A 17,063-nucleotide genomic window follows, 5' to 3' on the forward strand; every position below is an offset into this window, starting at 1 on the left:
TGATCGCTATGCAGTGCACTTGCATGTTGTCAGTGGTGCCACTGCTGGAGACATCATTGCAAACTCTTTGACTGGATTACTGCCTCATAATTCATGTAGTGTCCATTAACCAGTGGGCTGTGTCATGCAGATGACTGTGGAAGTCTGGTAGGAATTAGGCCTCCAGATGGTGCCAAATATATTGAATTTAAACATTAGCCAAGCACCTCAGTGGTAATTTTAACAGATGGCCCACTTCGCCTCACACTGCATCTAATTCCAACCATCCTTTGTTTCACCCCATGCTGTATGGACAGTTGAAGTACAGTAACATCTGAAACTTTTTAGGATTTTACCACCAATGAGGGACTTGTCTTGAGAATGATGGTTCCATGCTGCTGGGCAATCCAAATTCAACCAGACCAATTCAGCATTGACCCAGCACAAACGTAGCACTGACCCAAATTAAACGCAGCAGCAGCCCAGTACAGACACAGCACCAACCCAGCACAGATACAGCAATGACAGAAATTAAACACAGTACTGGCCCAGTACAAACCCTGCACTGAACCAAATTAAAAACAGCACTGCCTCAGTACAAACACAGCACTGACCCAGCACTGAAACAACACGGACACAGCACCGGCCCAGGACAGACACAGCACCGGCCCAGGACAGACACAGCACCGGCCCAGGACAGGCACAGCACCGGCCCAGGATAGACACAGCACCGGCCCAGGACAGACACAGCACCGGCCCAGGACAGACACAGCACCGGCCCAGGACAGACACAGCTCTGGCCCAGGACAGACACAGCACCGGCCCAGGACAGACACAGCACTGGCCCAGGACAGACGCAGCTCCAGCCCGGTTCAAGCACAGCATTGAACCATGGAACCATAGAAAAGTTATGGCACAGAAAGAGACCATTCAGCCCATCATGTCTGTGCCAGCTGAAAAATCTAGCTGCCCAATCTAGTCCGACCTTCCAGCACCTGATCCGTAGCCTTGCAGGTTACAGCACTTCAGGTGCAAGTCCAGGTCTCTCTTATATAAGTTGAACATTTCTGCCTCCACCACCATTCTTGGCAGTGAATTTTAGACACCCGCTATGCTCTGGGTGCAAACGCTTTTTCCTCATGTTCCCTCTAATCCTTCTAACAATCACCTTAAATCTGTGCCCCCTGGTAATTGAGCTCTCTGCTAGGTGAAACAGGTCCTTCCTGTCTACTCTATCTAGGCCCCTCATAATTTTGTACACCTCAATTAAGTCACCCCTCATACTCCTCTGTTCTAAGGAAAACAACCCTAGCTGATCCAATCTTTCCTCATATTTTCAAGCCTTGGCAACATTCTTGTAAATCTCCTCTGTACTCTCTCCAGAGCAATTATGCCCTTCCTCTAATGTGATGACCAGAACTGTATGCAATACTCCAGCTGTGGCCTAACCAGCGTTTTATAGTTCCAGCATTACATTCCTGCTTTTGTGTTCTACACCTCAGCCAATAAAGGAAAGCATTCCGTATGCCTTCTTCACCACTTAATCCACCTGTCCTGCCACCTTCAGGGACTTGTGAACATGCACTTCAAGGTCTCTCACGTCTTCTACCCCTCTCAATATCCTCCCACTATTGTATACTCCCTTGCTTTGTTTGCCCTCCTGAAATGCATTATCTCACACTTCTCTGGATTGAATTCCATTTGCCACTTTTCCGCCCACTCAACCGAACCATTGACATCATTCTGGAGTCTACAGCTATCCTCTTTACTATCAACTACACGACCAATTTTTGTTTCATCTGCAAATTTCGCTATCATGCCTCCCACATTTAAGTCCAAATCATTAATATATACCACAAACAGCAAGGGACCCAATACTGAGTCCTGTGGAATGCCACTGGAAACCGCTTTCCATTCGCAAAAACTTCTGTCGACCATTATCCTTTATTTCCTGTCTCTCAGCCAATTTTGGATCCAACATGCCACATTTCCCTGTATCCCATGGGCTTTCATTTTTCTGACCAGTCTCCATGTGGGACCTTGTCAAATGCCTTACTAAAATCCATGTAGACCACATCCACTGCACTACGCTCATCAATTTACCTTGTTACTTTCTCAAAAAAATTCAATTAAGTTAGTAAGACATGACCTTCCCTTAACAAATCCATACTGACTATCCCTGATTAATAAGTGCCTGTCTAAGTGACAGCTTATCCTATCTCTCAGAATTGATTCTAATAATTTGCCCACCACCAAGGTCAGACGGACTGGCCGATAATTATTTGGCCTATCCCTCGCATCCTTTTTAAGCAATGGTACAACGCTCGCAGACCTCCAATCCTTGGCACCTCGCCTGTATGTAGTGAAGATTTGAAAATAATCCTCAGAGCATTCGCTATTTCCTCCCTAGCTTCCTTTAACAGCCTGGGATACAATCCATCTGGCCCTGGTGATTTATCCACTTTCAAGGATGTCAGACCCTCTAGTACTTCCTCTCTCATTATGCTTATCAGATCTAATATTTCAGACTCCTCCTCTTTAACTACAATGCCTGCATCATCCCTCCCCTTTGTGAAGTCAGAGACAAAGTGCTCATTAAGAACCCTGCCCACATCATCTGCATCCACGCATAAGTTATCTTGTACATCTCTGATAGGCCCAACCCTTTCCTTAGTTATTCTCTTGCTCTCAGTGTACTGATAAAATGTCTTTGGATTTTTCTTCATTTTTCCTGCCAAGATTTTTTCATGTCCTCTCTTTGCTTTCCTAATTTCCTTTTTTACTTCACCCCTGCATTTTCTATACTCCTCTAGGCTTTCTAAAGTATGAAGTTTTTTGTGACTGTCATAAGTTTTCTTTTTCTGCTTTAACTTACCCTTCTAGATAACCAGGGGGCTCTAGATTTGGCTGTACCATTCTTTATCTTTGTGGGGACATGTCTACATTGTGCCCGCAGAATTTCACTTTGGAATGCCTCTCACTGGTTTGCCACTGATTTTCCTTCAGTAGCTGTATCCAGTCCTCTTTCACCAGATCATCTCTCAGCTTCGTAAAATTTGCCTTCCCCCAATTTAGAACTGCTATTCCTGTTCAATCCTTATCCTTTTCCATAATAATGCTAAATCTAACTGTATTATGGTCACCATCTCCAAAATGGTCATCCACTGCTACTGCATCTACTTGCCCAGCTTCATTTCCTGAGACTAAATCTAGAATTGCACCCCCTCTCATTGGGCTTGTTCCATGCTGGCTGAAAAAGTTCTCTTGAATCCAGTTTAAGAATTTTGTGCCCTTTGTGCCCTTCACACCGTTTGTATCCTAGTTGAAATTTGCCTACATATTTGTTCTTCTATCTCTCTCTCACTATTTGGGGGTCTGTAGTACACTCCTAGTAGTGTGACTGCCCCTTTTTAAAATTTCTGATCACCCATATGGCCACATTTGATGATTCATTTAGTGTATCATCCCTCCTCACAGATGTAATTGATTCTTAAACCAATAATGCTACACACCCTCCTTATTTATCCCCCTCTCTATCCTACCTGAAAACTCTAAAACTCTATACCCAGGGATGTTGAGCTGCCATTTTTGCCCCTCTTTAAGCCGTTTCAATTATAGCAATGATATCGTGCTGCCATGCGTCTATCTGTGACCTCAGCTCATCGGCTTTATTTGCTATACTCCATGCACTTAAATAAATACCTTACAATGCTGCCAAATTCCTGTGCTGCACACTTTTAACCTTTGCTTTTTCTGTCTTTCAGAGTCACTCTCTAATTTTCTGTCTCCCGTTCCCTGCTCTGAATTTGTCCTATCTGAAACTGCCCTCAGGTTCCCATCTCCCTGCCAATCTAGTTTAAACCATCCCCAACAGCACTAGCAAACCTTCCTGCAAGGATATTCGTCCTGGTCGTGTTCAGGTGTAGACCGTCCGGCTTGTACAGGACCCACCTTCCCCAGAACCGGTCTCAATGCCCCAGAAATCTGAAGCCCTCCCTCCTGCACCATCTCTCCAGCTGTGCATTCACCTGGTGCATTCTCCTATTTCTATACTCACTAGCATGTGGCCTTGGGAGTAATCCAGAGATTACTACCTTTGAGGTCCTACTTGCTCTTCTCTTTCCTAACTCCCTAAACTCAGCCTGCAGGACCTCATCCCTTTTTCTACCTATTGTTGGTACCAGTGTGGACCACGACCTCTGGCTTCACACCCTCACGCTCCAGAATGCTCTATAGCCATTCGGCGATATCCATGACCCTTGCACCAGGGCGGCAACATACCATTCTGGAATCACGTCTGCAACCCAGAACAAACACGGCACTGGCCCAACGACAGACACGGCGCACTGGCCCAACGACTGACACGGCACACTGGCCCAGCAAGAGACAAGAGACTGACCTAGTACAAAAGCAGCACCGATCCAACACAAACACAGCACCGACCCAACACAAACGCAGCACTAAATCAGAATGAATAAAGCACTGGCACAGCACCAACATTGCAGAGACCCAAATTAAACATCGCACTGACCCAGCAGAAACATAGCACTCACACAGTGCAAACACAGTACTGACCCAAATTTCAACACTGACCCAGAACAAAGCACTGCCACAAAATACAACACTAATCCAGAATAAACACAGCAGGAACTCAAAAGCAGCACAACACAAACCCAGCATGAACACAACACAAACACAACAACATAGCATGAACTCAGTTTCAGCGCAGCACAAATACAGAATGTACACAGCTCAAACATTGCACCAACCTTTATGAGCACAGCACAAACAGCACTGACCCAGCTTAAACAGAGCATGATCACAGCACCAGCACAGAAAATACTTTATGTTTCAACTTGTTTCTTTTTCATTGATGAGGTGAGAGTGATTATCCTTGACATCAAGGCAGCATTTGATTGAGTGTGGCACCAAGGAGCCCTAGTAAAATTGAAGTCAATGGGAATCAGGGGAAAAACACTCCACTGGTTATAGTCATACCTAGCACAAAGGAAGATAGTTGTGATTGTTGGAGGTCTATCATCTCATCCCAGGACATTGCTGCAGGAGTTCCTCAGGGTAGTGTCCTAAGCCCAACCATCTTCAGCTGCTTCATCAATGACCTTCTCTCTTTCATAAGGTCAGAAGTGGCGATGTTCCCTAATGATTGGACATTGTTCAGTTTCATTTGTAACTCCTCCGATAACGAAGCAGTCCGTGCCCACATGCAACAAGACCTGGCCAACATTCAGGCTGAGGGATAAGTGGCAAGTAATATTCATGCCAAATAAGTGCCAGGTAATGACCATCTACAACAAGAGAGAATCTAACCGTCTCCCCTTGGCATTCAGTGGCATTCCCATTGCTGAATCCCCCACCTGGGGGTTACAATTGACCAGAAACTTAACTGGATCAGACATATAAATACTGTGGCTATAAGAGCAGGTCAGAGGCTGGGAATTCTGCAGCGAGTAACCCGCCTCCTGACTCCCCAAAGCCTGTCCACCATCGCAAGGCCCAAGTCAGGAATGTGATGGAATACTCTCCACTTGCCTGGATAAGAGCAGCTCCAAGAATATTCAAGACACCTGATGCCATCCAGGACAAAGCAGCTCACTTGATTGGCACCCCATTCACCACCTTCAACATTCATTTACCTCCACCACCGAAGCACGGTGGCAGCAGTGTGTACCACCTACAAGATGCAACAACTCACCAAGGCTCCTACGACAGCACCTTCCAAACCCCTGACCTCTACCACCTAGAAGAACAAGGGTAGTGTATGGGAACACCAGCTCCTGCAAGTTCCCCTCTAAGTCGCATACCATCCTGGCTTGGAAATATATTGATGTTCCTTCACTATCGCCCGGCCAAAATCCTGGAACTCCCTCCTAACTGCACAGTACCTACCCCACATGGTCTACAGCAGTTCTAGAAGGGCGCGCACCACCACCTTCTCAAGGGAAATTAGGGATGGGTGATAAATATTGGCCTTGCCCGCGATGTCCGCATCCCATGAATGAATAAAAGAAATTGGATACCTTGTACTTTTCTTGTTCACGAATCACATCTTCTCACCAATCCTATTTCATCACAAAATGCTACCCAAAACTACTAAGTAAAAGTTCTATCCAATCACATTCCAGCAAAGGCACATCAGCATTTACATCTGCCACAACAGTTCATTGCTCTCCAAAAATAAAACTTACCATTGAAAGCAAAGAAATTCAAAAAACAATTACATTATTGGGGAAAGGGGGTTATTGATAGGCAGGGAGAAGCATAAGGGCAACCAACTGAGAGGGTGTAGATAAAATGACCCCATTCAAGGGTGGGGGAGAGAGAGAGATCCTTTCAAGACTCTTAACATAGACCAAAGATTGAACACAAGACCTTCCTGATCTTCATGGCTTGGTACCACAGCAAGTCTATGTTTCTTTATTGTTTTTCCTCATTCCTCTTGTTTGTTTTTCCAGGAATGTAACAACCCTTGTTGTTATGCCAATAACTGCACCCTGAAGATGAATGCAGAATGTGCTCATGGAATCTGTTGTCATAAGTGCAAGGTCAGAACCCTTCACAACATTATATTTTAAATTCAATAACATTTGATGCTTTGCAAATGTCTATTAATACCCTATTTAATGGGCATTTCCAAATTACTTGTCTGATTGTCTTATAAACCCAACTGGTTTGCTAATATTCTCATGAGGAAGGGAACCTGCAGTGCTTGAGTTGGGGGACTGGGAGTCAATATAAGTCAACGTGTTTGTGCAAACTCCTGTCTGCACTAATTGAACACAGTTACTGACATGAACACACGAACTAATGCATTCAAATGGCACACAAACAAAATCCTTTGGTAACCTATTTACTTTTTAACCTTTTGTCATAGCCAGCTCAATCACTGAACTATTGACTCCACAGCCCAACTGATGACTGCCCTATAGTACTTGGGCTTGATCAGTGATGCTCCTCTGCTCCTCTCTTCAGCAAGGGTTAAAAACACAGGAAAAGTCTTATTCATGCTAAAGCTACCATAGCAGCCATAATAAAAATGAAAAGGACCCTTGGTGAACCTACCAAGATGTGCAGAGACCTACCTTCTGGGAATTTGACCAGTGACCTCCAAAAGGTCCAGTAAGGCACGTGGAGTGTTTCTTTTAGTAGCCCCACACTCACGCGCTGGTGAATTTTTTCTTCCAACAGTTAAAGGCCTCTGGCACTGTTTGCAGGATGTCATCAGGACCATGTGACCTACCTGAGTATTGTTCTGGTGACTCAGAGTTTTGTCCAGCCAACTTTTATCAAATGGATGGTGTCAGCTGTGATGGAGGTCAGGCCTATTGCTACAATGGGATGTGCCTGACTTACAAAAACCAGTGTGTGCTGCTATGGGGTGCTGGTAAGTACACAGAGAAATCCCAGTGATTCTGGATTTAATTATGGCTTTTTTATTTAGCTTGTCTTTTTACAGTTGGTCTGCTTGTGGGCAGCCATTAACTCTTGTTCTCTCCATGGATGCTGCCTGACCTGCTGAATGTTCTCCAGTGGTAGACCTGTTTTTATTTATGAGTAAGCCTCATTCGTTTAATGGTCTTTTCCTGTTACTCTAAAGCATCTAGTGTTCCCAAGTGTATTGAAGGTTTTAAACCCCCGATTTTCTTTTCTGTGGTTTTAGGAGCTCAGGCCGCTCCGGCAGAGTGCTTCGAAATGGTGAACAACGCCGGGGACACATATGGCAACTGTGGCAAAGACCAGCGTGGAAATTACCGCAAGTGTGAGATCAGGTAAAAAGGCCACCTGCTGTTTCTCAATTGACCTTATCTGAGTGATGGAGGATACAGAGGGAGAAATTGGGCTTCCGCACTGGTGCGACTGACAGCCAATACCAAATTAGCAGAGCTTTTGACACGCTCCCATCCAATTTTTTTCTATTCACTTTAAATGATAAAGAAGATCAGTGATGTGTAAAGCGAGTTTCTGATTTGCTGCCACCCCTTTTGTGTGATCGCTGGTGACCAGCTGCACCCACATGTAGGTTGGAATTTTACCAGCAAGAGTGAAGTCCCGACGCTGGGATCGAAAGCGGATTCCGAGCCTATGCGGGCAGACGGCGGGATCCTGCGGTGATTTAATTGGTGGCGGCCAACGAATGACTGCAGCTTGCCTCTCAAAGCTGCCGGCCTAATCAGAGGGCCGGCAGTCTCAGCAGCGCCACCAATAGAGGTTTCAGGGAAAAGGAGAGGGCACATCCATGTTGAGGTGCCCTCGGAGGGCAGATAAGGATTTTTAGTTTATGTGTTGAGGCTAGGCAGGCAGATCTCAGTCTTCGGACAGGCGAACATTCCAGTGTCGGCATCGGAGCCATGGGGGGTGGCCACTGCCACCAGGGGGTGCCTCCATGGGCCATAGAGTAGTCATAAAGGAAGGCCATCCTAGGAACCCACTGGGAAGCCACCACGGTTTGCCTGCCGTGGGGTGGGGGGGAGCTGATGCCAGTAAAATGCCAGCAGGGGCGGTACGTGGTTGCTAATTGGCCACTTAATTGAATTAATTGGCCACCCGCCTCTGGTCGTCGAGCAGCCACACTGCTGCCGTTCCCGCTTCTGGGAATATCCCATGGCAGTAGGAAGATGTCGGACTTTCCTCCCAGTGCCTCTGGCTCCGTTTTTCGAACCCTTCCACCTTCCAGCCTGTTTCCAGAAGGGTGATAAAATTCACGCCGTACTGTCTCAAACAAAGAAAGAACTTGGATTTGTATAGCGCCTTCCAAGACATCAGGATGTCCCAAAGCACTTTACAGTCAGTGAGGTACTTTCAAGGTGTGATAACTGATGTAATATAGGAAATGAAATGGCCTGTTTATCCACAGCAAAGTTCCCACACACATCATTGACCAGGTAATCTGCTTTTTTTCAATGATGTTTGTGGGATAAATCTTTACAAGAACATCAGGGAGGACTTTGCTAGTTTTTGAAATAATGCCATAGGATCTTTAGTGTCCATCTGAGAGAGCAGACATGCCTCAGTTAAGCATATTATCCGAAAGACGGAACCTCAGATAGTGCAGTGCTTCCTCAGTACTGCACATTTTGTAATGGTGTCTCGAGAGTGGGCCTTGATCTCGTGACCTTCTGATTTAGAGGCGAGAGTGCTACCGACTGATACACAGCTAACACCTGACCAAATTAATGTACTTAATAGAGTATGACCGCAGGTAATATAACTTGCTGCCACTGACCCTTCGAACAAACAACCAATGATTAGTCCCGCATTGTGAGTTCCTGATCTCAGTCAAGCTGCCAAGAAAATTTACCAGTTGGAGGCTACTTACTTTCTGGGAGTAATAGTGAAAAAAAATGGGAGTGAGAATGTGGCGGTGAGAAGGAGGAGATGGAGGAGAAATAGAGAGACAATGGCAGTGGGGGAGGACAGCAAGAGCGAACGGGTGTTACAGTATCAATGAAAGGGGAGGAGAAATAAATAGAGTAAAGGTGATGGAAGGGAGAGAAATAAATTGAGGAGAGTGTGAGGAAGATTAAGGGAGAGAGGTTGAAGGAGATTGCAGCAGAGATTGAGAGAGAGTGTGGCAGAAAGTAAGTGGGGGTAGAGTCTAGCATTAAATTACCTTCTGGAGGGTAGACTTTAATATTGTTAATTAAACAGCTTTACCACAACTGTTTTATTTTCCTGTAAAACTCATGTCCTCAATGGGCAAAGTTGAATCTTTGGTATTGTGCATTCTTTAGCAGCCTCAGAGCAATAATCAGTACCACAGCTCTCATTCCTGTTAACTTTTTAATATTTTTTTTTGTAACTAAAGGAATGCCAAGTGTGGGAAAATACAATGTCAAAGTGCAGCTCAAAAGCCTATCGATACAAATGCTGTTGCCATAGACACCACAATAACTTTGGATGGGAGGAATGTGCAATGCAGGGGAACGCATGTGTACACGACTCCGGAGCTAGAAGGGGACATGCTGGACCCGGGACTGGTTATGACTGGAACAAAATGTACCGAGAAGCACGTAAGTTACACGGCTTAGGCAAAATGAAAAGATTGCATTTGGCAAGTGGGGTGCAGGCGGTTACTGGTCCATGGGCCAAAACAGGCAGATCTTATGGTAGATTTTGGTCTTGGGATTTTGCTGGTAATCTTGTAGAATGGATTGTCCACCCATTGTGTGATTTTCATCCTATTAAAATCAATGGCCGCAAATAAGTTGGGTACTGTAATGGCAATCTGCTTTGCCAAGTTACCGGTCACGTGGTGAAGCTGTGTGGGGCGTAGCAAGTTCTGCCATCAGCACTCAGTGCCTTGCAGTATTTGGATAGGGCTGTGTTCCCCATGGCCTGTTTGCTTATTTATTTTTGATCATACTGCTAATTCCAGGTGCCTCTCACTCTTTCACACTCACTTACACAGATGCACACTCTCCATACTCTCCCTCTGTTCTGTTTCTTCCTAGTTCTAGCTCCATGTACCATCCCTCTTCCACTCCCCTCTCCATTTTCCCCCTCTCTCCCACTCCCCTTTTTCCATGTTCTGTTTCTCCCCAAGTCCATTCTCAATGTATCTCTCTCCCAAACTCCTCTCCAATTTTACTCTCTCACACTCCCCTCTCCATTTATCTCTCTCCCACTTGCCTCTTCATTTCTCTCTCTCACCACTCCCCTCTTCATTTGTCTCTCTCGCCACTCCCTGCTCAATGTTTTGGATCCCTCTGAGGAGCTGAACCCATGATTTTGGGAGTCTCTGGCTTGCACCCTTTTTAACATCAGTGGCCTTTGAGGTTTGAGGTCAGTTGAGGGTCTACCCCAAACAGGTTATCCCAGAACCCCTGACCTAAGGATGGGTCTTGCTGCGTCTGTGTCCTGGTTTAATTTAAAGCCCTGCCAAAGCCACAGCTAGAGTGCATTGGAACGGCCACTTATTTCTGCCCCTAGTGAGAAACACTAAGATGACTGGCATTTGTTTTCTGCTAAAACTCATTTCCCTCCTCAGTCCCCATGCAACAAAACAGATGAACTTTGCAGTACTGTACAAATAGATAGAGTACAGCTTTAAAAGAACCTTGGAGTTAAGGGCTCTCTAATTAACTGGATGTCAGTGTTAAAATAATATAAATGGAAATGGAGCCAACCAGATTCGTTCCTGGAGAAAGGACTGATGTTTTAAAAAAATCATTCTCAGGATGTGGACATTGCTGGCAAAGCTGGCATTTATTGCCCATCCCTAGCTGCCCTTGAGAAGGTGGTGGTGAGCCTTCTTCTTAACAGTTACCTTCTGTATGGTGAATGTATTTCCACAGTTAGGGAAAGAGCTCTGGGATTTTGACCCCATTAATCTATGTCAAGCCTAATGGCCTTTTCCTGTTACTAAAAGTTCCTTTGTTCGAACAGATATGCTTTGAAGGACAATGTCAGAATGCTTCTTTCCTGGCAGCAGAAGAATGCATCACAAAATGCCACAATCATGGGGTAGGAGCCTAACTTCTCTTAGTTATTCCTTTCACATGTAGAATTACACCATGGAAACAGGCAGTTTAGTCCAATCTGTCCGTCTGGGAAAATAGTTTGAGTCACGTTTACCTACCCCTGCTCCCATATTTGTTCATCCCGTTTTCCTTCATGCAACTATCCAACTTAATCTTGAATGTTTACATAGTTTTTGCAGGGCGTTAAACTTGGATGGTTAGAGCAGATCTGGATGTTCAAACTTAACAAGAATCAAGTAAGAGTCTTCAGAGAACAGAAGAGGAAAGAGAGAGGTAATGAATATCAAACAGGAATTAGTAGCAAATTAGCAAGGTGACTAAAGGTACAGTCAAAGAGGTCAGTTTTGAGAAGGCTTTGGAAGGTAGAGAGAACTGGTAAGGTAGAGGGGTTTGGAGAGAGTGCAGGCCCATGAGATTTTACTGTCAATAGAGGAGTTCTGGGAAAAACGAGTCCAGACTCAGAAAAGCAGAGGCTGTGGCTGGGATGGAGATTATGGAGGGGTAGGGCTGGGAAAGATTCAGGAGGGATTTGTAAATGTGCACCAGGACTTTGAATTTGGCAGGCTGCCAATTTGACCAAGGTGTCATGTACAAGATGTTGGGTTTATTGACAGTCTTTTTTCTTTGGCCCAGGTTTGTAACAACAACCATAACTGTCACTGCGAGCCAGGCTGGGCACCTCCATTCTGCAACAAACCAGGGTACGGTGGCAGTGTGGATGGTGGAGTTGGAGCACCGAACTGTAAGTGGACAATGAGTGCTTTCTGTCACCAAGCGGCATGAAGTGACATCCCAATTCAACTGCTGCATTTAGTTCCAGGCACCATACTGCTGGACTGATTCACCAGAATGATACTGGGGCTGAAAGACTTAAATTGTGAGGACAGGCTGCATAGACTAGGCATATATTCCTTTCAATTTAGAAGATTAAGGGGTCATCTAATCAATCAAAGCATTTAAGATTATGAAAGGATTTGATAGGATAGATAAAGAGAAAGTATTTCCTCTGGTGGGGAGTCCAAAGCAAGGGGGCACAACCTTACAATTAGAGCAAAGCCATTCAAGAAGTTTAGGCCATTCAATGTCATGAAGCATTTCTTCACACAAAGGGAACTTTACCCCCGAAGAAACTGTTGAGGCTGAAAGTCAATTGAAAATTTCAAACTTGAGATTGATAAATTTAAATTAGGCAAGATTATTGAGGGTTACAGAACCAAGGCAGGTATATGGAGTCAAGATACAGATCAGCCTATGATCTAATTGCAAGGCGAACAGGTTCAAGGGTCTGAATGGCCCACTCCAGTTCCTATGTTCCCATGAAACGAATGATGCCAACTTCTGGATTGAATGGTTTGAATCCAGTTGACCATTTAAGAACTCCAGAAAGCCTGGTATCAGGCTCACTTCTTTCACAGTCTAGATATGGACTTTCTTATCATAGATCCTTCCGAGCCTGTTTAAGATGTCAGCTTGGCTTGGTTAATAGCAGTCCTGCCTCTGGGTCAGAATGTTGTGAGTCGTGTCCCAGCATGTGAGCACTTAATCTTGGCTGAGATCTCAGTACGGGACTGAGGGAGGCTGCTTGGTGAAGTTGCCATTTCTTTAGTGAGATGTGAGACTAAAGCCCTCTCTGCTTGTTCTATGGGTTCAGGTTACAAATCCCATGGGACTAATTGAAGGAGAGCAGGCATTGTCTTGGTGCCTTGACCAACATTCCTTCCTTAACTAAGACGGCTAAAAATATAAAGCACACATTTACTGGTTATTTGTCTTATTTATTACTATTTGTAGGACATTGATGGAACTGACAACATTCGCTTTGAAAGTAATCCATTTTTGTGATGTGTCAATGTAATATATAAATCTGCTTATTATTTATTATAATCAATTGAGGGAAAATCCTAGCCCCAATGATATTCAGGAAAACATAAAACCTATCCATGCTTACACCTCCAAAGTGCACGTGTCACCAGTTATTGTCCATAGTTCCATGGTATTTCGGTCATCTCAGTCCAGATCCTTTTAGAGGGAGCTGGTCCAGTTGTTGTCAGGGTCAGAGATCTCATCAGATTAGAATAACAGATAACACTTTGTGATCTCCTGAACTGATTTAAATCACTTGAGGGGATCAGAGAGGAATTTTCCAGAGTACCTCTTCCCTTATTGGCCCTACATTGTGTTCCCCCTGGTTTTATGCCTTTTCCAGAGGGTGGGTGGGAGATGTGAGAGGGCAGCACTGTTCATCCATGTTCCTTTGGCCATCATGGTGTGGGGCAGGCTCGATGGACCCACAGGTCTTTTCCTGTCCTTCAATTTGGTATGCTCCTATGAGCTAATCAGATTGCTTTTCTGGCAGTCTGTGTCATATATATTATCAGGTTTACAAGACATGTTTGTTGCACTTCTGATGTCACAAACCCAGGTATCTGTGTCACATCTTGAAGAAAGGATAAGGAAGGGGAGAAAAGCAATTTGCATGCTATTTTCCTCAGGATCTGTCTGGATCTCAGCCTGAGTTTGGGCCACTACAACTATTGCAGCATAAATTAATAGTAAAAAGATGGTAAAAGGAGGAGTGGGGTCAATTAGGGACCAAAAAGGGGATTTACGCATGGAAGCAGAGGGTATGGCTGAGGTATGAAATGAATACCTTGCATTTTTCTTTACCAAGGAAGAAGATGCTCTGCAGGTCATGGTGAAAAAGGAGGTAATTCAGAGACTTGAAGGGTTTAAAATTGATGATGAGGAGGTATTGGATAGGCTAGCTGTACTTAAAGTGGATAAAACACCAGATGAGATGCATCCAAGGATACTGAGGGAAGTGAGAGTGGAAATTGAAGAGGCACTGGCCATAATTTTTCAGTGTTCCTTAGATTTAAGGGTGGTGCCAGAGGACTGGAGAATTGCAAATGTTGCAGCCTTGTTCAAAAAAGGGTGTAAAGATAAGCCCAGCAAATACAGGCCAGTCAGTTTAACGTCGGTGGTGGGTGAGCTTCCAGAAACAATAATTCGGGACAAGATTAATAGTCACTTGGGAAAATGCAGGTTAATTAAGGAAAGCCAGCATGGATTTGTGAAGGGCAAATCATGTTTAACTAACTTGCTGGAGTTTTTTGACGAGAGCAATGCTGTTGATGTAGTGTACATAGACTTCCAGAAAGCATTTGATAAAGCGCCGCACAACAGCCTTGTGAGCAAAGTTATAATTCATGGAATAAAAGGGACAGTATCAACATGATTATGAAATTGGCTGAGTGACAGGTAACGGAGTCGTGGTTAATGGATGTTTTTCGGGCTGGAGGAAAGTTTGTAGTTGAGTTCCCCAGGGATCAGTGTTGGGACCCTGGCTCTTCCTGATATATATTAATGACTGAGACATTGGTGTACAGGGCACAATTTCAAAATTTGTGGATGATACGAAACTTGAAAGCATTGTGAACTGTGAGGAGGATAGTGTAGAACTTCAAAAGGACATAGACAAGTTGGTGGAATGGGCAGACAAGTGGAAGATGAAATTTAATGCAGAGAAGTGTGAAGTGATTCCTTTTGGTAGGAATAATCTGGAGAGACAGTATAAAATAAAGGGTGAAATTCTAAAGGGGATGCAAGAGAAGAGGGACCTGGTTGCATATGTGCATAAATTATTGAAGGTGGCAGGACAGCTTGAGAGAGTGGTTAATAGCGCATACAGCATCCTGGGCTTAATTAATAGGGCATAGAGTACAAAAGTACAAAAGTTATATTAGATTTGTATAGAACACTGGCTCGGCCTCATATTGTGTCCAGTTCTGGGTGCCACACTTTAGGAAGAATGTGAAGACATTAGAGAGAGTGCAGCAAAGATTCACAAGAATCGTTCCAGGGATGAGGAACTTCAGTTATGTGGAGAGATGAGCAAAGAGAAGGTTGAGAGGACATTTGATAGAGGCGTTCAAAATCATGAGGGGTCTAGAAACTGTAGATAGGGAAAACTGTTTCCATTGGTGGAAGGATCGAGAACAAGAGGGCACATCGAGTCATAGAGAGATACAGCACTGAAACAGGCCCTTCGGCCCACCGAGGCTGTGCCGACCAACAGCCACCCATTTATACTAATCCTACATTTAATCCCATATTCCCTACCTTCCCTCAATTCTCCTACCACCTACCTACACTAGGGGCAATTTACAATGGCCAATTTACCTATCAACCTGCAAGTCTTTGGCTATGGGAGGCAACCGGAGTACCCGGAGGAAACCCACACGGTCACAGGGAGAACTTGCAAACTCCGCACAGGCAGTACCCAGAACTGAATCCGGGTCGCTGGAGCTTTGAGGCTGCGGTGCTAACCACTGCGCCACTGTGCCGCCCACATATTTAAGGCAATTGGTAAAAGAAGCAATGGCAACATGAGGAAAAACCTTTTCATGCAGCGGGTGGTTAGGATCTGGAATGTACTTCCTGACAGTATGGTGGAGGCAGATTCAATCGAGACATTCAAAGAGGAATTGGATCGTTATCTGAAAAGGAAGAATGAGAGCCAGCACAGACACAATGGGCTGAATGGCCTCCTTCTGTGCTGTAACAATTCTGTGATAAATGAGGCTGGCATTGCAAATGTAAAGCCTGAGTTTTGCACAGCACAACAAAGCTTATTTGACAAAAAGTTGCCAGTGAACTGGTGCTCATGGCATCTTGTGATATTGATGTAAGGCCACTGCCATCTAGAGGTAAACCAGAATTTAAAACAAAAAATTCCTTCATTCCAAATGTCTTGCAAGTACAGGTTCATCTGATTGAACAACTGCAAGTGCTGCCTCCCCCTCTGAAAAGCAGTGCACCGCTAATAAAATTAGACAATTGTTTTTTTGGGAATTATGCATGCCATTCCCCTTGTGGTGTCCATTAGTTGGCATAAAGCTACCAGTGGGCACTGCACACTCCATGGTCACTCTGATATGTCAGAGAATTATCAACATGGACAAAGCTGCCCAACGAGCCTTGGACTTGTGCTGAGCTGGTTTTTCCAAGCCCAGGAATGCTCATTCCAGACTCTGTGGTAAAGGAATGAGCCTTTTACTTATGTGAAATGCCACAAAAAAAGACTTTCAGTTATACAGTACCTTTCATAACCTGCAGGTGCTAAAGTGCTTTACAGCCAATGAAGTGCTTTTGAAGTGTAGTCATTGTCATAATGTAGGAATCGCAGCAGTCAAATGGCATGCAGATTGCAAGCTGAGTGTGGAGATTTGAGTTTGGTGAGTGGCGAGTTCGGTGAAGCAGGGAGGAGGTGCTCCATTTTTCTACTTTTTTCTGCTACTTTTTTTAACCTCCAGTATTTGGTTCTTGCTTTGGTGCAGTGGAAAGTAATGGTTGATGAGTAACTGGTAAGCTATTCTACTTATAATAAATAGTCTGTAAAGTTAAGGTATAGCAGGGCAGCTCTGCCGAGTGGAATGTACAGCCTGTGGCATGTGGGAAGTCAAGGATGCACCATGTGTCCTAGACAAACACATCTGCAGGAAGTGTCACCGGCTGCAGAAGCTTGAGCTCTAGGCTTTGGAACTCGAGTAGTGGCTAGAGTCACTGTTGTGCATCCGCGAGGTG

General features: G+C 44.7%; 1 protein-coding gene across 3 annotated transcripts in view; it reads left to right on the top strand.

Moving 5' to 3' along the window:
* Positions 1–17,063, top strand: part of adam19b (ADAM metallopeptidase domain 19b) — a 179,219-nt gene that overhangs the window by 139,230 nt on the left and 22,926 nt on the right. For all 3 annotated transcript variants that reach the window (XM_068043213.1, XM_068043214.1, XM_068043215.1), the window contains 6 exons: positions 6,453–6,542; positions 7,186–7,381; positions 7,658–7,766; positions 9,803–10,007; positions 11,383–11,460; positions 12,111–12,219. In XM_068043213.1, coding sequence (XP_067899314.1) covers positions 6,453–6,542; positions 7,186–7,381; positions 7,658–7,766; positions 9,803–10,007; positions 11,383–11,460; positions 12,111–12,219 — 787 coding nt within the window. The remainder of the gene's footprint in view (positions 1–6,452; positions 6,543–7,185; positions 7,382–7,657; positions 7,767–9,802; positions 10,008–11,382; positions 11,461–12,110; positions 12,220–17,063) is intronic.

The sequence above is a fragment of the Heterodontus francisci genome, chromosome 12, assembly GCF_036365525.1.
Source record: "Heterodontus francisci isolate sHetFra1 chromosome 12, sHetFra1.hap1, whole genome shotgun sequence".
Classification (NCBI taxonomy): Eukaryota; Metazoa; Chordata; class Chondrichthyes; order Heterodontiformes; family Heterodontidae; genus Heterodontus; species Heterodontus francisci.